The sequence below is a fragment of the Microcaecilia unicolor genome, chromosome 3, assembly GCF_901765095.1.
Source record: "Microcaecilia unicolor chromosome 3, aMicUni1.1, whole genome shotgun sequence".
In the NCBI taxonomy this organism is placed as follows: Eukaryota; Metazoa; Chordata; class Amphibia; order Gymnophiona; family Siphonopidae; genus Microcaecilia; species Microcaecilia unicolor.
Window position 1 is genome coordinate 307,909,034 of NC_044033.1, and position 23,161 is coordinate 307,932,194.

At 43.7% G+C, this 23,161-nt stretch overlaps 1 protein-coding gene across 3 annotated transcripts in view; it reads left to right on the forward strand.

Annotated features, from left to right (window-relative positions):
- Positions 1-23,161, forward strand: part of SLC11A2 (solute carrier family 11 member 2) — a 319,640-nt gene that overhangs the window by 235,173 nt on the left and 61,306 nt on the right. For all 3 annotated transcript variants that reach the window (XM_030198289.1, XM_030198288.1, XM_030198291.1), the window contains 2 exons: positions 3,787-3,936; positions 22,862-22,935. In XM_030198289.1, the coding sequence (XP_030054149.1) occupies positions 3,787-3,936; positions 22,862-22,935 (224 nt within the window). The remainder of the gene's footprint in view (positions 1-3,786; positions 3,937-22,861; positions 22,936-23,161) is intronic.

Here is a 23,161-nt window from a genome sequence, read left to right on the forward strand (position 1 = left end):
ACACTGACAAATAATAGCATTTAAGGATGCCATCACCATACAGCAGACAAGGACTCGACTCTATCATTCAGCATATAAGAATGATGCCACCGGGCACTAATGAAGTATGCTACCACCATGCAACATATAAGGATGCTGCCATCATGCAGGCTGAAAGATACTGCACCTGCACAGCATATAAGCATGCTAACACTAAGCAGCCTATAAAGTAGCTGCCATCCTAAATGGAAGCTATCATTATGTGGCCTCAGAAGTTACCTACCACTGTGCAACATAAGAGGTAGCTACTACTGTACAGTTTATAAGGAGGCTGACCCTGCACAGCATAAAGGAAGGCACCGGCATGCAGCTGAAAAGGAAGCTGATACCACAGATCAGGAAGCTGGTACAGTATAGCAGTGGTACATAGCTCACGTCCATTTGAGACAGACACCACCAGGCAAACCACGTGGCTAGTACCAAAGTGGAGCCCCAGCTATGACCCATAGAAATTAGCAAAGTGCAGGAAGACCAACTCACACCATCCAAATGTCTGACCAGGAGCTCAGCTAGAAGCTCTAAGAAAGATGTTGTTAGTAAACCAACACAAAAAGGCTTAGCGATTGTAGGTCCCTTGAGTAAGGAATTGAGCAGACATAACTGAGCACTACTGGGAAAGAAGGCAGCAGGATAAAGCACACAGTGCTAAAGAGGCTTGACATAAGACCAAAACATTGTGGAAAGCTCAAGAACTGCACAGGAAGAGCCACTTTGCTGCACTGCCAACGCCATAACTGGAATCCTTTTTTTTTTTTGTTTAACATATGAACGAAATTGGTAAGCTGAGAAATGGAGCCAATACCAAATAATAAATTAGCAAATCATACTACGCTTTCCAGAGGCTAGAAAGTCGAATGACCTCTTTTTGAAGTGACTGCTGACAGGAAAAGAAAAAAAAAATCACCCCGAAAACAAAAATTGGTAAAAAAGAGAAAGTGCCGACCCTTGCTAAAAGAAACAGCAGGACATTAAGCACAATTAACAATGAGTACTCACAGAAAAGAAAAGGCAGTGTTTGAGGTGGCTTCCTGCCATTTACCAAAGGTCAATAAGAATGCATAAGCACACTTGTCTTAAAGTTGTGGAAGCATGATTTCCCCCAGGAAAACCAGAAATAAATAGCAACTTACCTCAGCGAAAGCACACTAAAAGCAGAAAGTGTAAACACATACTGGCCAATATTCAGCACTATTTAACTGGTCAGGAACGGCTAACTGCTATTATTCAGCGGGAGGTAACTGGTTATCTCTGCTAAATGTACGCAGATAGCCGCTAACTGGCTATATCACGAATATTCTAGTCTTTGCTGGCTAAGTTCAGCGGCCAGATCAGACCACCTAAATAGCAGTCATTTCTTTGCCCACTGTAAACTTAACTGGCCAGGATTGAGCTGACCAAAAAAAAAAAAACCCGGATAGTCAATGCCAGTCACTGCAAACAGCCCAGCATTGAATATCTGAGGTCAGCACCAATCACGGCACTTAAGCGAGCTGCTTCCCAAGGTCTGAATATCAAACCCATAGAAACTCAACACTTGCTGTTCAGAGGCCACACACAGGAGTTCAAATTATTAGAGTACTATTCAAATTTTTCTGTTTGGTCTTTAAAATTTTAAATAGTTCAATATTTCAATACGTGAGTCACCTTATATGCTGGTCATCTGCCTGTAAATTCTATAATATCCCTGATCTGTTCTCTTTAGCATTTCCGAGTCCCAGGTGGGTTACATCAAAAAGGATTTTTTAGATCTTTATTTGCCTATCAAGCAGCAAATGTTTGACCTTCCTCCTGAATGAAATACAATCTTTGTCAGGTTTTGGTATTTTAAAAAAGGCCTTAAAAACAGCTTTATTTCGGAGAGGGCCCCATCCCAGAGTTGGAGTCGGCTGTTGAAGGTAAAACAACGCGGGAGAACCCGCCCAGAGTGGTAACGCTTGACATGCTTTGGCAGTCAATGCAAAAAATGCAAGATTTAATTATAAATTCTACTCAAGAGACTAAAAAACTTGCCAACACTGTAGGCCAGCTATCCCAATCTTTGGATAAGCTGAAGCAGGATTTAAAAGATCAGGAAAAACACTCTCAGGAAGAAGCTGTAAAAACAAATGAAAAATTTATTGCAGTGATGAAAGATAATATGTCTATGCGTCAAAGGATTGAACAAATAGAAAATTATAATAGGCGATTGAATATGCGAATTCTTAATTTCCCCAAACCAGTAGGAATGTTACCATATGATTTGTTCAAAAAGTTTCTTCTGGAGAATTTAAAATTTTCAGCTCAAAATATTCCGCCGATAAATAAGATTTATTTTTTACCTACAAAAAAAGATCGAGAAGGTGTTTTGGAGGAAGCTGAAGAATTGAAGGACATTTCACAGATATTGGAGGACTCCTTGTCCGAGGTTGTAACTAGAGCTACCCTCCTAGTATCTTTTGTATTTGAACAAGACTTTGATGCTGTATTAAAACTTTATTTTAAAAATACACAGCAACAATTTTGTGGACAGAAATTGTGGATATTTCCTGATGTGACTAAAATCACTCAAGAAAGAAGAAAACAGTTTCTGAAAATGAGAGAGGAAATCAGGTCTTTAGGGGCAACTTTTTTACTTGCTTATCCTTGCAAGTGTGTTATAAAATATCTAAATATAAAGTATGTGTTTTTTGTACCAACACAATTGAGAGAATTTATAAATATGAAAAAGCTTGTCAAATGATAAAACCAACATAAAGTATTCAATGGTGGTATTTAAGGCTATGCCTTTTCTTATAATTTTCCCTTTTTTTTTTTTATGTTCCCCTGAACAATTCTGACTCCTTCCTCTTTAATTGTGGTCAAAGGAAGATATGATGAAACATTAATGTTTTTCTTTAGAATAATTTTATTCCTATTTGGATGTTGTGTATTAATCATATCTGTGTTTCATGTTGCAAGTATAATGCTTGTAAAGTTATGAAAAGTTAATAAATAAATAAATAAAAAAAACAGCTTTATTTCGTAAATATATTTTTGATAGATAAAATGGTCAGTTGTTTGAAAGGTAGAGGTCATTACATTATCTTCTAGATAATTGGTCTAGTTACTTTTGTTATGTTATCTGCTGCACTCTCACTCAGTTTGTATATAGTTTCAGGTTGATCTGAGTTATGTCCTTGCCATTGCGAGGCCCAATTGACCAATGTTTGTTGTTTTCTGTGAGCCTGGATGCTAGGGACACCACACTTGTGAGAGTTAATACCCTGCTTGTCCTCTGAGAAAGCGAAGTTACTTACCTATAGCAGATATTCTCCAAGGATAGGAAGGCTTATATTCTCACAAACCCTCTCACCTTCCCTAGGAGTTGTCTCTTTACTTTTATTTTTTCTTGCTGTAGTATTTAACTGTGGTAACCATGCCCGAGCAGCGGGCTGGAAGGCACCTGCACCTGCTCGGTGGAGCATGTCTCACGCTCCACAAAAGCTGTTTTGGTTTGTCATAAAGCTCAGACCGGGCAATGCGATGCCGCATTAACCACTTGTGATAATATAAGCCCTGCTGTCCTCGGAGAATCTAGCTACAAGTAAGTAACTTTGCTTTTTATGCTGCTGCAACCCTTATTTACATGTAGACATGCATCCATATCGTAGGAAGGGGCTGGCAGGACTAGGCTGCAGACCCACATTTAAGGTTTTTAATTACTTTTTGATGACAAATGGCAAGGGAAAAAAAAACTAATGTTGATTTTCTTTTATATCATTTGGACAGGGATTCCTGAACCTGAAATGGTCACGTTTCAAGCGGGTGATCCTGACCCGCTCCATTGCCATCACCCCAACCCTACTTGTTGCAATTTTTCAAGATGTGGAACATCTGACTGGGATGAATGATTTTCTGAATGTTCTGCAGAGTTTACAGGTGAGTATCCCAAGTTGATCTTGACTTATCCTACTGAGAAGGAGGGAATAGAGCCTGGTGTGATTGAGGGAACCTCGACATTCAGTAGAGCAGTAGGAGAAACAAGGCAAACGGATACCAGAATTAGGAGTAGCAGGTTCAGCACCACATTGACCCTTAGTGTAGAGGTGCCAAGAAGCAATGGTACAGAAACAGAAGTTATGAAAATTTGTGCTTCTTGGGTTTTTTTTGGCCTAACAGTAATGAAGACCGATATAGTGGTATGTACGCAAGGATTGCACTGGCTTATTTGATTATTGTTCAGATTACAGAGAGATGAGGCATAAGTTGCTGTCATTTGGGGTAGACATTTAGTTTGAACCTGTCTTAGATTATGCCTAGGGGCAGAGTCAAGGTGGCAGCATCAGTTTGAGCAGTGTTTGAAGCACTCTTTTCCTCAAAAATTTTATTGTGGTCAAATTCTGTGGGAAGACACAGACTTATCCCTCCAAGCCCAGTGACGGGACCAGTTGATTCTTCATGCAGTGTACAAGGTTACTACAGACTGAAGCGACAAGCCTACTTGAGTAGTGTTCTGAAGCAGGAGCTACAGCTGCTTCTCCTGGGCAAGATACAACCTTGAGCGTGGAGTTAAGGCACTCCCCGCTGCAATCAAACTGTTAACTTTCTGGATGCAGCTACCCTAAGAGCAGGTTCACCTACCGAAGAGGTCGGGGCCTGTAACCCTGGAGGTGGTAGTATGATCAGAGCAGTTCGCAATTTTGGGTTTTCTACAAGAGGCACCTGTGCAGGGTGTGGAAAGTTCGACTTGGAACAGTCCTCGTGAGCTCCAGTGGAGGGAGATGTGGTGTCAACAGATGAAGGACCTGCAGGAGTTCAACAAACGACTTTGCATGCTCCAGGTGTGTCTTTGCCACAATTCTTTCTTCAGTGTCCTGCCAATATTACTTTGTAGGTTATTTATGTATTTATTGCATTTGTATTCCACATTTTCCCACCATATGGCAGGTTCAATGTGGCTTACATATTGCTAAAAAGGCAATTACAAAATTTAGATTTATAGAAGTCTAGTACATAATACAGAAGTACAATAAACGCTGAGGTTGATATAGTAGCATATTGTGAGAGAGGTTAATATTATGTTTTCCATTTCTGAACTTTTCGTGATGTATGGTGGTGTGGGATTAGGCAGATCCATGGGGGAAAGACTTCTTGAAAAGATTTGGGAATCCTTGACTGAATTGGGGAAATTTGTTCCTCATATTAACCAACTTACTCAAGCAGTTAAACAGATTGAGACTACTGACGTGGAACAACTAGAGAAGGAACTGGACCAAGTTAATATAGTAAAAAATGTGTTGATTAATGACTCAATGAATTTGAGGCTTTAAATATTTTGGAAAATGAAATTCTTGCTGCTAAATTGCGATTTCTGAATTTTCCAAAATTATCTTCAATATCACCATGAGAATTGTTTAAGCAGTACACATTGGAGATTTTAAAGACTTCATCAGAGTTAATACCACCAATTGTTGATGCATATTATTTACAAACAAATCAAACGGAAGAAAACAATAAATTACCTAAGTCCAACAATATCAATAATATTCCTTAGGTCAAAATTCTAACAATAAATACCTCCTTTATATTTAATCAGTGAGACAGTATTATATATATTTTTTGAAATGTGCTCAGTCCGTACCCATTACACCCATTGCATCCCCAAGGGGAATATGTGGTAGTGTCACAGATGGAACCATCATAGCACATTCTATGTTCCGCCTCCTTTAGAGTGTATGCGCACACACCTGCATCTGCTGATTATAATGCAAATCTAGATTCCGATACATCAAAACCATGTGGCATAGATCACAATTAAACCTAATATATGCATATAAGCACTTAAAATGCTCACACTAAATTCATATACCACCACATTTGCTTATAAATGCATACACAGTTCGTTTATAACATTATCTGATGGTAATTAAAGGCAGTTGCTATGATTACTGTGTTCCCACATACCACTATCGCTGATATAATAAACCTTGACAGTAAAAAAAATATATAGTCACTTCCCTTGGGGACACAAACGTGCCCGTGCGAGTGATTTAAAAACTCATTAGTGGTCCATTCCTACTCTTCATTCTCACTCCACCTAAACGAATTCAAGATGAGTTGTTGTTTTTGTACAAAATGTCCTTATTTGCAAAAGTCTAGTCAGTCCAAATGACTGGGGCAGGTTAACCAGTCCTGTTGAACTCCAGCAGCAGTTGCGATGTCGACTCGAACCTTGGTAGCATGTCTTTATACTTGGTGGTCTCTCTCTAGTGATTCTGTTGCCCATATTTTTGTCCACCAGCAGTCCTCCATGGGCCCCTCTGTTTCCATTGTGAGGACAAATCATGCTGCCAAAAGGAGAAAATTTGCCATTATTGCCCCTTCCTAGTGTTCTACCTGCTAAATTGGCAGATCATCCAAGTAGTAAGCAATTTTCTTCAAAGGAAAGTTCTGCATATGTGATTTGTTTAATTCTGTCCCACATGGTCCGCTAAAAGCTCTGAATCTTAGAATATCCCCACCACATATGGTGAAAATCCCCTTTAAGCATTCTTCCAACATGTATAAGGTGTGTTCTTATCTATTTCATGTAACTTTGAGGGCATTATGTAGTCTCTAAATAATAGCTTGTATTGGGTGTCTAAATGGGACTAAAGACCATTTGCCTTTGCTGTTTAGTTTATATGACTCCCCAATCTTCTTCCCATCTCTCTTGCTACCTTAATACTCCACTCCTGCACTTTCCCCCTACAATTTATAAAGCTTAGCTAGGATCCCTCTAGGAGATTCAGGTCTGTAAGACATTCTTCCTGGATTGAAGATAACAAATCTGCAAGATTGAGAAAACCCAGGGCTTTTCAGTACATTTACCAATAATTTCCTCCCTGGTAAGAAACCTTCCATGAACAACATAGTTCCAAACTCTTGTTAAATTATTCTTTTATAACCATTCCTACCCTTTCAGCCCAAAGAACTTATTCCATAAAATCTCTTTAATGTTCGGGTTCTTTCCTGAGAGTGCACCCATTTTGTGCTGTACTTTACGACTGGGCCACTCAACACATGCTCATGCCATCCTGCTTGGAGTTCTTCTTTTTTTTCCAAAACAATAAAGAACCCCCCCCCCCCCCCCCATGTCACTACCCTCTAGTTGCAACCAGTGCTGTTCCTCTTATTATTTATCCAATAAAATACATTTCTGAGATGGGCAACATAACATCTCAAATCAGGGAAGGCCAAGCCTCCTGTCATACCTCTCACCTGTTCTCTGTGGTCTCCATCAGCACTCCATGCAAAGAAGGATCTGTTTACTTCCTGGAAACCCAACATTTCCTTTATAGCCCTGCAAGAGGGTGCTGGCTGATGTCATCACTTCCTGTCAGGTAGTATATACGAAGTTTCTGACTCCCAACCAATGTCTTTGCAACAGGTTTCCTAAAGTTGTGTGGTGTATGTTGCAGCCTTGTTCCAGTTTATCTTCATATTCCAGCCTTGTTTCCTTTCTTGCTCAAGACCTGTCTTCCGTCCATCCTTGCCTGGGTGCTTTGCCCATAGCCAGACAGGGCCTAGCCAACTCTCGGGTTGGCTAGGTAACATCAATTCAGCTGTGGCCCAAGGGCTTACCCCTAGTCATGACAGATTGTGAAGGCCATGAGCTTGGGTAAGTCACCCACTTTGCAGCTGCTCCAGCAACTGGCCCTCCAACTCCATCAAATTTCTAATTCTGTTCAGGTCCTGACCAGCTGTATGGACCAACTCCAGCGTCTCCAGGATCTCACCCAGGAGGTCCAGCAGAAATGGATTCAACTTCAACAGATTATGGAGACCCTTCAGAGGGGTCTGTACTCAGCTCAGCTTGCGGTGATGCAAACCAAAGGCCCTCCGGGTCTGAACCCGCCTCCAGGATCCACTCCAGTGGTACCACTTCTGGCTTACCCAGTGTCTCATCCTCAACTCGCAGCACCACCGTGCTTTGATGAGAATGTCAAGGTATGCCAAGGATTTATTATCCAGTGTTTGATGAACTTTGAACTACAGCCCTTTTGCTTTCCTTCAGATCGAGTCAAAAATACCTTTGTCTCTCTCCTTTCTGGGCAAGCGCTGGCTTGGGTCTCTCCCCTTTGGGTGTAGAATGATCCGCTTTGGCTGCCTTTCTCACACGCTTCCGGCAGGTATTTGACGAGCTCGGGCATCCTTCCTCTGTAACTTCTGAGCTCCTGTGCCTACGACAAGGGGCCCTAACTGTGGGCCACTATGATATTCAATTCTGGACCTGGTTTCTGAACTGCAATGGATTTGGGAGTCCCAGGTGACTGTATTGTGACAGGGCCTGGCGAGCCACATTAAGGATGAACTGGCAGGATGGAATCTCCCCACCAGTTTGAATGACCTGATGTCCCTATACATCAAGGTGGACATTCGCTTTCAAGTGAGGGCTAAGGAACACGGAGGTAGATGCTGCTCTATGTGGTCAACACCCCAGTTTCAGGATCTCATAGATGCCAGCATCTCCTGCACCCCTAGAGGAAGAGGTCCCTGTCACGAAATGCCAGGCACCCGCCTGGGGTTACCCTGCAGCCACTTAGGTCTATACCCAGCACAGCTCAGGTCTGGCTGCACCTGCAGCTTGTGCTGTACACTAGCACCCTCCTCCCACCGACTGAGTCAAAACTGTCTCTGGGCGAATCTCCCACTCTCAAATTATCCCCAGTGATTTCCTGGTTACTGGGGCCATACTCCCACTCCCAGTGGTCCCATAGTTCCCAGAAAGCACTCACAGACCCAACACACACACCATCAGGATTATCAGTCCAAACAGGCAGAGGCAATAAATAATTGTTTATCTTAAAAAAATATATTGAACAAGGAACAAAAAATGTGCAATCAGCAAACAATAACAGCTCACCAGTTATCAAATATAGCTGTTCTTTTACAGGTCTTTATCAAAGAGCTTTCTCTCTCCTCCCAGGCTGAAACTGAAGCAACAGCCAGCAATTACTGGGTAATTTCAAACTCCAGGCCAATCAGAGCCCAGAACAACAACATTTGAAAAAAGCTGGCAAGGCACTTCCTATTATCTGTGTTAAATAAAGAAGGAATCATTCACTTATCTGTAACAGCTTTAAACATAAACATGCACCATCTGCTGGCCATACTAGAAAAATACACTTCAGAATTAATTTAGGCAGTTTACAGACTTAAAACACACTGTTCTGTCACAGTCTCCCATGCATATTCTCAACTTTCGGAGGAAGAGAAAAGACGTCAGAGAGCAAGCACAAAACCTCTGTCTACTGTGCAGACATGGGACATTATTCTAAGCGATAAGCGATGTTCCAGGAAACCGGGAACACTTCCAGACCTAGGGTTTGTGGGAGAGATGTCCCTAGGTCTTTCCTGAGTTTTTCTGACCTTCCTCTGTACTTTCCTTGTCATCCTTCTATGGGGCAATAAACATATTGCAGTCCAAGCTCTCCTTGATTCTGGCACAGCAGGGAACTTTGTGAATGAGCGGCTGATATGCCAGTATGACATTTCTATGACTCGCCTCAGAGAACCCCTTTGCATTTCCTCAGTCTACGGCGACCCACTTCCAGGGCATCTGCGGGCTATTATTCAACCTATTTCCCGTCATGTGGGTTCTCAGCAAAAAGAGACGATAGCATTTCATGTACTCCCCAGATCTGACCATCAGATCATTTTAGGGCTTCTCTGACTGCATAAACATGAACATCGTATTGACTGGTGATATTCTAGCCTCCCATCTTCGAGTCCCGAACCAGCTTGGACCCTGCAAAGATTCTTGCTGTCTCCCTAGATCATAGTACCCCTGGAGAGAACTCTGGACTCCAAGCAGTCAAAGAAGCGGACCTTGCATGGAACACACAACTTCAAGTCTATAGGACACTGAGGATATTCTAGATGTCAGAAGAATAAGGAGGATCATACTTGGAAACCTACTATCAGTGTTCATGCCCCTGCACTTATATAGTCATCATTTTAATTCCCTCAAACCTGAACCCAGAGGTCCAGGTACTGCCATTCCCCTCACCTATTCTTTGTGGTCTCCAGCAGCATTCCATGCCAAGAAGGATCAGTTTACTTCCTGGAAACCCTGCACTTTATAGTCCAGCAAGAGGATGCTGGCTGATGTCATCACTTCCTATCAGGTAGTATATATTTCAATCTTTTTATTGATAACAAAATACATATGTAACATTCGACAACTGGGTATTTCCAAAAAGGCAAGATCCATAAACATTTGACAGTTACAAAAGAACCGCAGTCAAACATCAAAAATTTTCTGTTTTATCCCCAAACACCCTCTCCTCCCCCCTATCAGGTAGTATATAAGGAAGTTCCTGACTCCCAGCTAGTGCCTTTGCAACAGGTCTCCTAGAGTTGTCAAGTGTGTATTGCAACCTTGTTCCAGTTTGTCTCCTGTTCTGCCTGTGTCTTTGTTCTATTCCTGCTCGTGCTCTGTTTTCCAGCCTTGTCTTCAGTCCAGCCTTGCCCAATTGCTTCACCCACTGCCAGTTGGGGCCTAGCCAGCCCTCTGGCCAAGTACATAAGTGTTGCCATACTTGGACAGACCAAAGGACCATCAAGCCCAGTATGCTGTTTCCAACAATGGCCAACCCAGGTTGCATGTACTTGGCAAGATCCCCAAACACGCCAGAGTTTAATTACACGTTCAGTGAAGAAATATTTTCTTCGATTTAGCTTCATTGCGTTCCCCCTAGTCCTAGTATTTTTGGAAAGAGTAAACAAGCGATTCACGTCCACCCATTCCAGTTCCACTCATTTTTATATAGACCTCTATCATATCTCCCCTGGCCGTCTCTTCTCCAAGCTGAATATCCCTAGCCGCTTTAGCCTCTCATAGGGAAGTCGTCCCATCCCCTTTATCATTTTCATCCCTCTCTGTACCTTTTCTAATTCCACTATATCTTTTCTGACATGCAGTGACCAAAGTTGCACACAGTATTCGAGGTGCGGTCACACCATGGAGCGATACAAAGGCATTATTAACATTCTCATTTTTGCTTTCCATTCCTTTCCTAATAATACCTAACATTCTATTTGCTTTCTTAGCCACTGCTGCACATTGAGCAGAGAGTTTCAAAGTATCATCAACGATGACACTTAGATCCTTTTCCTGGTCGGTAACTCCTAATGTGGAACCTTGCATCACAAAGCTATAGTTTGGTTCCTGTTTCCAACATGCATCACTTTCACTTGCTCACATTAAATGTCATCTGTCATTTAGAAACATAGAAACATGACAGCAGATAAGGGCCAAATGGCCCATCCAGTCTGCCCATCCTCAGTAACCTCCTTTTCCTAAGGGATCCCACGTGCCTGTCCCATGTTTTGTTTTTTTTTAAACTCTGACATGGTCTTTGTCTCCACCACCTCTACTGGAAGGCCATTCCATGCATCCACCACCCTTTCCGTGAAATTGTATTTTCATAGATTTGGATGGCCAGTCTTCATCTCGTAAAGTCTCCTTGCAATTTTTCACAATCCTCTTGCGATTTAATAACTTTGAATAACTTTGTGTCATCAGCAAATTTAATTACCTCACTAGTTATTCCCATCTCTAGATCATTTATAAATATGTTAAAATGTGGCGGTCCCAGCACAGACCACCGCAGAACCCTACCATCTACCCTTCTTCATTGAGAATATGGACCATGTAACCCAACTCTCTGTTTATATCTTTTAACCAGTTTTTAATCTACAATAGGACATTAACTCATATCCCATGACTCTAATTTCCTCAGGAGTCTTTCTAGGTAGCGTCAACTTGGCTGCGGCCCAAGGGCTCACCCCAAGTCATGACACCTTTATGTCTAGGTCTCTTTAAGAACGTTCAAGGCTATTCACAGCCTCTTCTTTTTCCAAAGAAATTGAATAAAAAGGGAGTCATGTTGCAAAAAAGAAGAGTCTGGTATGCTATTGGGTATCATCATGATTAAAAATAGCAATCTAGGGAACACATTCATTTTGAGTACATTTATCCTAGTCTGTAAAGAAGGGGATAAGAAGTCCCATTTCTCCAGATCTGTCTGGATACTTTCGAGCACTGGAGGGAAATGCAAGAAATATAAATCTTTTAGGTGTGGCGTTACCATGATTCCTAAATATTTTATTCTATTTTGCCACTGAAATGGATAGATGTGGCATTACCATGATTCCTAAATATTTTATTCTATTTTGCCACTGAAATGGAAATTTTGGCTTGAGACAGTCTTCTATCTCCATGGATATATTAAGTGGGAGGATAATGCTTATCCTGAGAATTTTCTATAGTCTGCAATTAATTTGAGAAAGGTGGATAAACACTGTTCTGGCTTGCTCAAGAATAATAGTGTCATCTGTATAATGTGCAATCTTATGCTCCTTACTCTGTGCCAGTACTCCAGAAATGTTCTCATTCTTCCTAATAGCCTCTGCTAGGGTTCCAAGGATAGGGCGAAGAGAAGGGGGCAACAAAGGGCACCCCTGCCTTGCTCTCCTCCCTTAACTAGTACTACATTTAGCACCTTAACTAACGCATCTGCAATTAAACCCCAGTATTTTTTCTAGAATTCCATCTGTATCCCATCTGGGCCAATTGATTTTCCTGAGGGAGTCATGCTTATTGGCTTCCACTGATCTTTTTTTGTAATAAGAGCATCTAATTTGTCCTGGTCAGATTTACCAACCTGGTTCCCTTCCATGATGTCTAAAAATTTAGCTATGTGGGCATTATCTCCCGCCCCCCCCCCCCCCCCCCCACACACTCTGAAGAGTATAACCTGGTGTAGTACTCCATCAAACTAACCATGATCCTTCCTGTGGAGCTTTTCATTCCCACCCTGTGTCTTATCAATTGTCCCTTGAGCGATTCTGCATTTAAGCTGGGAGCTGAGAAGTTTTTCTATCTTCCTTCCTAACATATACTGCTTAAGTCACGTTCTTTTATACAGCACTTCTACTTCTTCCAGTGCTATTTGGTTCAGCTCCCTTCTCACCTGCATTACTTGGTCTAACATTTGGCCTGATGGGGGTTAGTTTTATGCACCCTGTCTAGCAGTTTCATGCCCAGATGATTGAAAGCCCCACGCTGTTCCAAACAGCGCTCTAAAAATAGCGCTGGACAGCACGGGGCTTTACTGCCCCCATGATCAGCGATAATGGTGTGAAAATTTATATGCGCTATTATCTCTGATCATAGGATAAAGTGCAGAAGGATTGTGCCTGAGCTTGTTTTTGACATCCCTCCCAAAAAGTCTTGGTGGCCCAGTGGGCCATAGATGAAGCCCCCCCATCCTGGTGGTTTAGCGGACCTTTTCCCCGCCCTCCCCCCTGTACCTTTGTTAGAGGAGGGAGGTAGTACACTCCCAGTGCCGCCTTGAAAATGGAGAAACTCCCTTATATGGTGTGAAGCCCTACTCAGTGCATCCCAGAATGCACTAGGCAGGGCTGGGCACCACCATTTTCAAGACAGCGCTGGAAGAGGAGGGATTGTACTACCTCCATCCTCCAACAAAGGTATGAGAGGGCAGGGAAGAGGGCCAACGGACTACCAGGTAGGTGTGGGGGGGGGGCTTTATTTGCAGCCCACTGGGCCACCGTGGCTTTCTTGGGGGGGGGGGGGGGATCCACCTGAGTGCCCCTTTTGCTCCATCATGATCTAACTGTCCCACGGATTTCTTCACAGGTTTTCTGCTTCTGATGTACTTGAAAAAGGTTTTACTATGAGTTTTTGTCTCCATGGCAAGTTTTTCTTCATATTCTCTTTTAACCTTCTTTATCAATGCTTTTTATCTACTGTGACAGTACTTATGTGGCTTCTTATTTTATTCTTTCGGGTCTTTTTTTCCATTCTTTGAAGGATGTTCTTTTGGCTCTAATAGCCTCTTTCACTTCATCTTTTAACCATGCTGGCTGTTGTTTACTCTTCTTTCCATCTTTGTTAATACTTGGAATACATCTGGTCTAGGCTTCCACAATATTTTTAAACAACATCCATGCCTATTTTAAAAGTCCTAACATTTGCAGCCAATTCTTTTTAGCTTCTTTTAAAACTTTTTTTCTTATTTTATCGTAGTTGCCTTTTCAAAAATTTAATTCTGCTACAGTTGATTTCCTTAGTGACTCACTCCAGATATCGGCTCAAATGTTATAGTTTTATTTTCACTTTTTCCCAGCAGACCCAACATAGTTATTACCTCTCATTCTATGCCCTTCACTCCACTAAGAACTTGATCTAAAATAGTTCCCCCTCATGTCGGTTCTTGGACCAGTTGCTCCAAGAAGCAGTCATATATTACTTCTAGAATTTTACCTCCCTAGCACACTCTGATGTAACATTTTAGGGTAACAGTATTAGGGTATTTTAAATCATCCATTATTATACTGTTGCCTAATTTGCCAGCTCACCTAATTTCTGTAAACATTTCATCTGTCCGTTCTGTCAAGGCAGACGGTAGTACAGCCCTACCAGTATACTCCTTCCCTTCGCACGTAGAATTTGTATCCATAAGGATTGCATATTGTTGTCTTTCATTTTTCATGTAAAATATTTATTTTGTTTGATTCAATTCCCACTTTAACATACAGTTCAACCCCCCACCCAGCCCCAATTTGATCCCATCATTGTGATATAATTTGTACCCTGATAACATTGATTGTCCTCCTTCCATCAGGTCTGTTTCCCCATCTTATTTTTCTAGCATTTGTATATATATGACCCTATTTGTCTCTTACTGGCCAAGTCAGATCTGCTTTCTTCTGGAGTTGCTCTCCAAAGATCCGTGGAGATTGGAGTATTTTCTGACCCTCATCATGCAGAACAAGCGATCCCTACTGCATCCCAACCTCCAGTCCCTGGCCCCCTCAGTGTGGATGTTGAGAGAGTAGAATTTGAATCTTGAATGGTATCTCTCGCATCTTGCCGGCTTCCAGAAACGTCTCCACTAAAAGGTGTTGCTCATTTTAAGTGGAGGAGGTTTGTTGTCTGGTGTGAGGACAAGGTCTTAGATCCCCTGAGTTGCCCTATACAAAAACTGCTTGAATAACTCTTGCACATCTTTGGTTTGAAAACCAACTCAGTAAGGGTTCATCTAAGTGCAATTAGTGCTTATCACCGTGTGGGGAAAAGGAAAAGTGTGGGAGGTACATCTTCTAGTTTGCTTCATGAGAGGTTTGCTATAAAGCCCCCCATCAATCCTCCAGCTGTATCGGGCCACTTGATTTCTGTCATCTGAAGTATTTGACCTGAAAAGTTGTGTTTTTGGTGGCGGTCACTTTAGCTCACAGGGTCAGTGAGCTTCAGGCCCTAGTAGCTGATCCACCTTACACTAAGTTTCACCTCAACAGAGTAGTTTTCCACATGCACCCTAAGTTTCTTTCTAAGGTAGTATTGGAGTTCCATCTTAACCAATCGATCATTCTGCAACATCTTTCCCAAAACCACATGCCCACCCTGGTGAGTGTACTGCATACTTTAGATTGCAAGCGAGCCTTAGCCTTCTGTCTGGAATGGACTAAAGCCCATAGATGGTCAACCCAGTAACTGTTTTCTCACAGGATAAGCAGGCCTTCTGTATTCACACAGCTAGGAATCCCTAGCTACCAGGCTCACTGAAAATAACAATACTAGGACAACATATGTGTATTTCTCCGAGGACAAGCTGGCTGCTTGTTCTCACATGTGGGGCGACGTCCACGTCGGCCCAGGAAACGGCAAATTTTCCACCAGCAAAATTAAAAATTTTGCCAGAGTCCTCTGGCATTCGCACCGCGCATGTGCGGACGACTTCCCGCCCGTTGCGTCAGCGTGCCTCAGTTTTCTTTCTTCACATTGACATGCGGTAGAGTTTTTCTGCTCTCCTTTCAGGCCCAGGAAAGAGTCTTCGCAAGTTTTTTGGCTTTTCGCTTTATTTAAAAAAAAAAAAAAGTTCCAGTAGTTTCTTTAATTTTTGTCCCTTTTAAAGTTTCCTTTGTTTTCGACGCGGTCAGCTTTTGCCACGCGGTCGGGTTATTCCCTTCTTTTCTGTGCCCTTTTTTCTTTTAACAGGCAGAATCGTGTCTTTTGATTTTGCTGAAGCCGTTTTTCCTTCCATGTCATCGTTGTACTCGGTGCAACCGGATCATCTCAGGTACTGAAACCCATGCCTGGTGTATCCAGTGCCTTGGGCCCGACCATAGCCCAGCCGCTTGTAGTCTGTGTCTTCGTATGAAGAAATGAACCCAAGCGTCTCAAGAAACCCAATGAGAGAAGCTTTTTTGGGCTCGGTCCGGTTCTTCGACATCGGTACCGAGGTCGGCAGTGGCGTCGACATCGAGAGGAGCATCAACGTCGGGAGCAGAGGTAATGGCTGCTGATAGACAAACTTGTGCTGGGAGCAGTGAGGCATCGAGTGGGTCTTCACCTGCCTCAAGGCCTCCTGTTATGCAGGCCCCCCGGGACCGATCTTCGTCGAACCCGGCCCCAAGGAGACATGAAGATTCCACGTCTTCCTCATCGGTACCTAGGAGTCTCGATGACTGGCGTCGAGCAAAGGCGAAGAAGCACCATCATCGTTCTCCTTCGACGCACGGTACCGGGAGCTCCGGGGCGTCGAAAGAGTCGGCACCCGAGAAGTGTTGGTGCCGAGAGGATCGCTCCCCCTCGATACAGGTGCTGATGCGTTGGTCTCCTAGCAGCTCAATATCTGCTCCCGAGCCTCTACAGATTCTGACACCGCCTGTTCCACCGACCCCTCAGCCTTCTCCGATAGCGGCTCTCAATGAGCGCATCCGGGCCTTGTTTCCAGAACTTCTGGAGGGACTGCTATGTCAGTCAGCATTGGTGTTGGGGGTGCTTGCGCCTTCTGTACCATCTGCTGCAGCAGTGTCTGGCCCTTCTCCTGCGGTGAGGTCTCCGACTGCGGTGCTGCCTGCGGCATCGGTGTTGACTGCCACCCAAGTCGATTCCCCTTCAACGTCGGTGGAGGGAGCTTCATTTCAGTCAGATAGGACGTCGGCCTCTCAACATCGCCATAGAGGATATCGTTCCTCGGCGTCGAGGCAGGTTCAGTGTCGAAGTACCTTGACACAGGCTTTATCCGACACTGAGCAGGTAATTTTCTTCTGATGAGTCCTTTGGGATTCCCTCTGATCCTTCCCCTCCGCCAGAGAGGAGACTATCTCCACCGAAGAGTCTGTCTTTTTTTCTCTTTTGTCTGGGAAATGGCTACGGCTATTCCCTTCCCTGTGGAGGTTGAGGATGAGCCCAGGGCTGAGATGCTCGAGATCCTGGATTATTCTTCTCCACCTAAAGAGGCTGTAACAGTTCCTCTGCATAAGGTACTGAAGGAAGTCCTTATGCGAAACTGGTCGGCCTCTCTGTCTGGCCCTGTGGTCCAGAAGAAAGCTGAATCCCAGTTTCGGATCCACGGTGAACCTGGATTGATGATGTCCCAGTTACCCCACAATTCTATGGTGGTGGACTCCACCCTCAAGAGAGCCAGGAGTACTAGAGACTATGCTTCGGCACCCCCAGGCAGAGAAGCTAGAACTCTTGATTCTTTTGGGAGGAAAATGTATCAGGCCGCTATGCTTGCCGCCAAGATTCAGTCATACCAGCTCTTCACAAGCGTGAACTTGCGGGACTGTCGAGCTTGGTTGATGCACTCCCTACGGAGCTGGCCGAGCCTTTTCGCCAGGTGGTCAGGCAGCAGAAGGCGTGTCGGAGGTTCCTGGCCAGGGGTAGATTTGACACTTTATTTATTTATTTGTTGCATTTGTATCCCACATTTTCCTACCTATTTGCAGACTCAATGTGGCTTACAATAATACACCCTGACAATCGGCAATCAAGAGTAGATAAAATAATTGGTTACATAAAGAACAAGTGTAACATAATGGATATAATCAATTCAATAAATCAGAAAACAGACAGATTATCCAATTCAATAAATCAGGAAACAGACAGATTATCTAGTAAGTAGTGATGTGTTGGAGTTCCTATTATTGATTATTATGGTAAGTCTTGTTAAAAAAGTAAGTCTTTACTGATTTTCGAAAGTAGATAAGGTTGTGAATATTTTTTAGGTCAAGTGGTAATGTATTCCACAGCTGCGTGCCAATGTAAGAAAAGCAGGACGCATGAACTAATTTGTATTTTAAACCTTTGCAACTAGGGAAGTGGAGTCCCAAGAATGTACGTGCTGATTTTTTAGCATTCCTGGGAGGTAAATCAATAAGGTCTGACGTGTATGCTGGAGCATTTCCATGAATGATTTTATGAACCAGTGTGCAAACTTTGAACACAGAACGTTCCTTAACTGGGAGCCAATGGAGTTTCTCTCTTAGGGGTTTTGCACTTTCGTATTTTGACGTTCCAAAAATGAGCCTAGCTGCGGTATTCTGGGCTGTCTGAAGTTTCTTGATGATATGCTCTTTACAGCCAGTATACAACGCATTGCAGTAATCTAGATGGCTCAACACCATTGATTGTACCAGGTTGCGAAAAATGCCTCTTGGGAAGAAAGGTTTTAGTCTTCTAAGTTTCCACATTGATTGAAACATCTTCCTAGTTGTATTCTTAACATGGCATTCAAGTGTGAGATTACAATCAATGGTTACTCCAAGAATCTTCAAAGTGTCTGAGACAGGAAGGGAAAAGTTTGGAGTGGTTATGTAGGCGAATTTGTTTGTATTAAATTGTGATGTAAGTATAAGAGACTGTGTTTTTTCAGCGTTGTTTTAATTGAAAAGCATTCGCCCATGAATGCATAATTTGGAAGCTGTAGTTGATATCATCTGTAATTTCCGACAGATTATGTTTGAATGGGATATAGATAGTTACATCATCTGCATATATGTATGGATTAAGACCTTGACTGGATAATATCTTGGCAAGGAGCGTCATGATTAAGTTGAAGAGGGTCAGGGAGAGTGGAGATCCCTGGGGAACTCCGCATTCCGGTATCCATAGAGCTGACATATTCAAGTTAAATTTTACTTCATGTAGCATCCAGGATCGCTGCTCAGGGTATAGTGATGCGCAGACTCTCGTGGCTGCATGTCTCTGACTTGGATCATTCTGTCCAGCAGCGAATGGTGGATGTTCCTTACCGGGGGGACAACCTTTTTGGTGAAAGAGTAAAGGATCTTGTTGATCAGATCAAGAAGCATAATGATGCTATGGATTCTGTCTCCCACCGGGCGTCTTCTGCTACTGCCTCCTCATCTAGGAGGTATTTTGGGGGAAAGAGGAGTGCTCTCTATTCCTATCATAGGCGTAGGTACACTCCTGCTTCTTGGCAGCCTGCCCAGGCTCAGCCCCAGCACGCTCGTTCTCGTCAACAACGTGCTTCTAAGGCCCATTCTGCTCCCCAGCAGAAGCAAGGGACGGGCTTTTGAATGGCTCCAGTTAAGCATAGCCTCAATAAAAGTGTCCATACCGGACGACTTGCTGGTTTGGAGGGAGGTCGAAATTTTTTCACCAAAGCTGGCCTCTTATAATCTTCGACCGGTGGGTGGGTTCTTCAAATAGTCCGATTAGGATACACCCTCAATCTGGAATCCAAACCTCCAAATTGCCCACCGGGAGCTCATTCATACAGTTCCCAGCACAAACAGGTACTTGCAGAGGAACTCTCCACACTTCTAAAGGCTCAAGCAGTCAAACCCGTTCCAACAGAGGAAGAAGGGCTGGGATTCTATTCAAGGTACTTCCTTGTGCAGAAAAAGACAGGGGGGATGCGTCCCATCCTAGACCTAAGGGGCCTGAACAAATTTCTGGTTCGAGAAAAGTTCAGGATGGTTTCCCTGGGCACCCTTCCTCCCATGATTCAGGAGAACGATTGACTATGCTCCCTGGACTTAAAGGATGCTTACACACATATCTCGATACATTCCCTGCTCACAGGAAGTATCTTTGATTTCGGCTGGCAACTCAGCACTTTCAGTACCGTGTATTGCCTTTTGGTCTGGCGTCTGCGCCTAGAGTGTTTACAAAGTGTCTGGCGGTAGTAGCAGCGTCGCTACGCAGACTGGGAGTGTATGTGTTCCCTTATCTCGACGATTGGCTGGTGAAGAGCACCTTGGAGGCAGGCGCTCTACAGTCCATGCGAATGACTATTCAGGTGCTAGAGCTACTGGGTTTCGTAATCAATTACTCCAAGTCCCATCTCACCCCAGTACAGAAGTTGGAATTCATTGGAGCTCTGTTGAACACAAAGTCAGCTCGAGCTTTTCTTCCCGATGCAAGGTCAGACAACCTCCTGTTCCTGGTGTCCATGGTTCAAGCGTCTCAACAGATCACGACTCGGCAGATGTTGAGACTTCTGGGGCACATGGCCTCCACAGTTCATGTAACTCCCATGGCACGTCTACATATGAGATCAGCTCAATGGACCCTAGCTTCCCAGTGGTATCAAGCTGCAGGGGATCTAGAGAATTCTCTTCAGTGGTGGATGATTCGATCCAATTTGACCTTGGGACGTCTATTTCAAATTCCTCAGCCACAAAAAGTGCTGACGGATGCAGCCCTCTTGGGGTGGGGAGCTCATGTAGATGGGCTTCACACTCAAGGAGCTTGGTCCTTTCAGGAAAAAGATCTTCAGATCAACCTCCTGGAACTGCGAACGATCTGGAATGCTCTAAAGGCTTTCAGAGATCGGCTGTCCAACCAAATTATTTTAATTCAGACAGAGAATCAGGTTGTTATGTATTACACCAACAAGCATGAGGGCACCAGATCCCGCCCTCTGTGTCAGGAAGCAGTCCATATGTGGCTTTGGGCGCACCGTCATGGCATGTTTCTGCAAGCCACTTATCTGGTAGGCGTAAACAACAGTCTGGCCGACAGACTGAGCAGGATAATGCAACCTCACGAGTGGTCACTGAACATGGGAGTAGCCTGCAAGATCTTCTGAGTGTGGGGCACCCCCACGGTAGATCCTTTTTCTTGTCCTACACGGACTCTGCTTGAATACCTAAACTTATCAGAGTCTGGTCTCAAGAACAACTCTGTAAGAGTTCACCTTAGTGTGATTAGTGCTTATCATCGCCGTGTAGAGGATAAGCCTATCTCTGGACAGCCTTTAGTAGTTCGCTTCATGAGAAGTTTGCTTTTGTCAAAGCCCCCTGTCAAACCTCCACCAGTGTCATGGGATCTCAACGTCGTTCTCACCCAGCTGATGAAAGCTCCTTTTGAGCCACTGAATTCCTGCCATCTGAAGTACTTGACCTGGAAGGTCATTTTCTTGGTGGCTGTTACTTCAGCTTGTAGGGTCAGTGAGCTTCAGGCCTTAGTAGTGCATGCACCTTATATTAAGTTTCATCACAACAGAGTAGTCCTCCGCACTCACCCTAAGTTCCTGCCAAAGGAGGTTTCGGAGTTCCATCTGAACCAGTCATTTGTCTTGCCAACATTTTTTCCCCGTCTTCATACCCGCCTGGCAAAAGCAGTTTGCATACCTTGGACTGCAGGAGAGCATTGCCCTTCAGATAGTCCACCCAGTTGTTTGTTTCTTTCGACCCCAACAGGAGGGGAGTCGCCATCGGAAAACGCACAATCTCCAATTGGCTAGCAGATTGCATTTCCTTCACTTATGCCCAAGCTGGGTTGACTCTAGAGGGCCATGTCACAGCTCATAATGTAAGAGCCATGGCTGCGTCAGTGGCTCACTTAAAGTCAGCCTCCATTGAAGAGATTTGCAAAGCTGCAATGTGATCATCAGTCCACACATTCACATCTCACTACTGCCTTCAGCAGGATACCTGACGCAACAGTCGTTTTGGGCAGTCGGTGCTGCAGAATCTGTTCGGGGTTTAGAATCCAACTCCACCCCCCTAGACCAATTTTTGTTCTGTTCCAGGCTGCACTCTCAGTTAGTTGTTTATGGTTTCAGGTCAATCTATGTTATGTCCTCGCCATTGTGAGGCCCAATTGACCAATGTTCATTGTTTTGAGTGAGCCTGGTTACTAGGGATACCCCACATGTGAGAACAAGCAGCCTGCTTGTCCTCAGAGAAAGTGAAGTTACTTACCTGTAGCAGGTATTTTTCGAGCACAGCAGGCTGATTGTTCTCACAAACCCGCCCACCTCCCCTTTGGAGTTGTGGTTTGTTTGTTTATATGCTTTTTGATTAAACTGAGGAGGCATGCTCACGCGGCGGGTGGGAAGTCGCGCATGCGTGGTTTGCGCGCCAGGAGGCTCTGGAAAAACTTTTAAATTTTGCTGGTGGAAAATATGCCGTTTCCTGGGCCGACGCGGACGTCGAGCCACATGTGAGAACAATCAGCCTGCTGTCCTCCGAGAATTCCTGCTACAGGTAAGTACCTTATATGTGTGGCTTTTACTGCTCATGTACTTGTAGGTGCGTGGAAAAAGGATTGGGCAGACGAGGCAGAAAGCTGCATTCTTGATTTTCTTTTCTCCTACTGATTGGGCTGCTTGACTTTTCTTCTCCTAGGCTTGTCTCTGTGAAAGCAGTGCACAGAGATTGAGGCTATGTGAGAGTGAGATTACTGATAGTTTTTGTAAACCACCTTAGATTGTTGTTTTGATAGATGCTGGTATAAAAATGTTAATAACAAAAGGTACTTAGTTGTGGCTAAGCCCTCTGACTAGTGTATCTAGTCTAGGTACACAGACTCAGGGATGGAATGAAGATGGCTGTCAATGTAGTACTGGCCCCTGCTGGCCAATGAGGAGTCACCCCCTCCAGCTGTCAGGTCATCAAGGACTCTCCAGTGCTGCCTGGGCATTCCCTCCGGGGAGTAGGAAATTCTGATAGAGGGGACAAATGGAGAAAAAGGCTAAAACAAAAAAAAATGTTTTAACTTAATGCATATTTTGTTGTTTTCCTTATTTAGCTTCCTTTCGCTTTGATCCCGATCCTGACTTTTACCAGTCTGCGGCCATTAATGAATGACTTTGTCAATGGAATGTAAGTAAGAGGAGTATGTCACAAAGCTATGCATTCCTTCTTTCTCCGAGCTTTTGAAATCTATTCTGCAATTAATGATTTTTAGGGGGGGCGTGTCCTTTTTACACGTCTGTGTTTGCCTGATTGAAACCATTCTTAGTAGAACTGATGTGTATAACAATGTATGCTTTAGTTTCAGAGGGTTGCACTGCATTAACTAAATCCCCCTGACTGGTTCCAATACTTG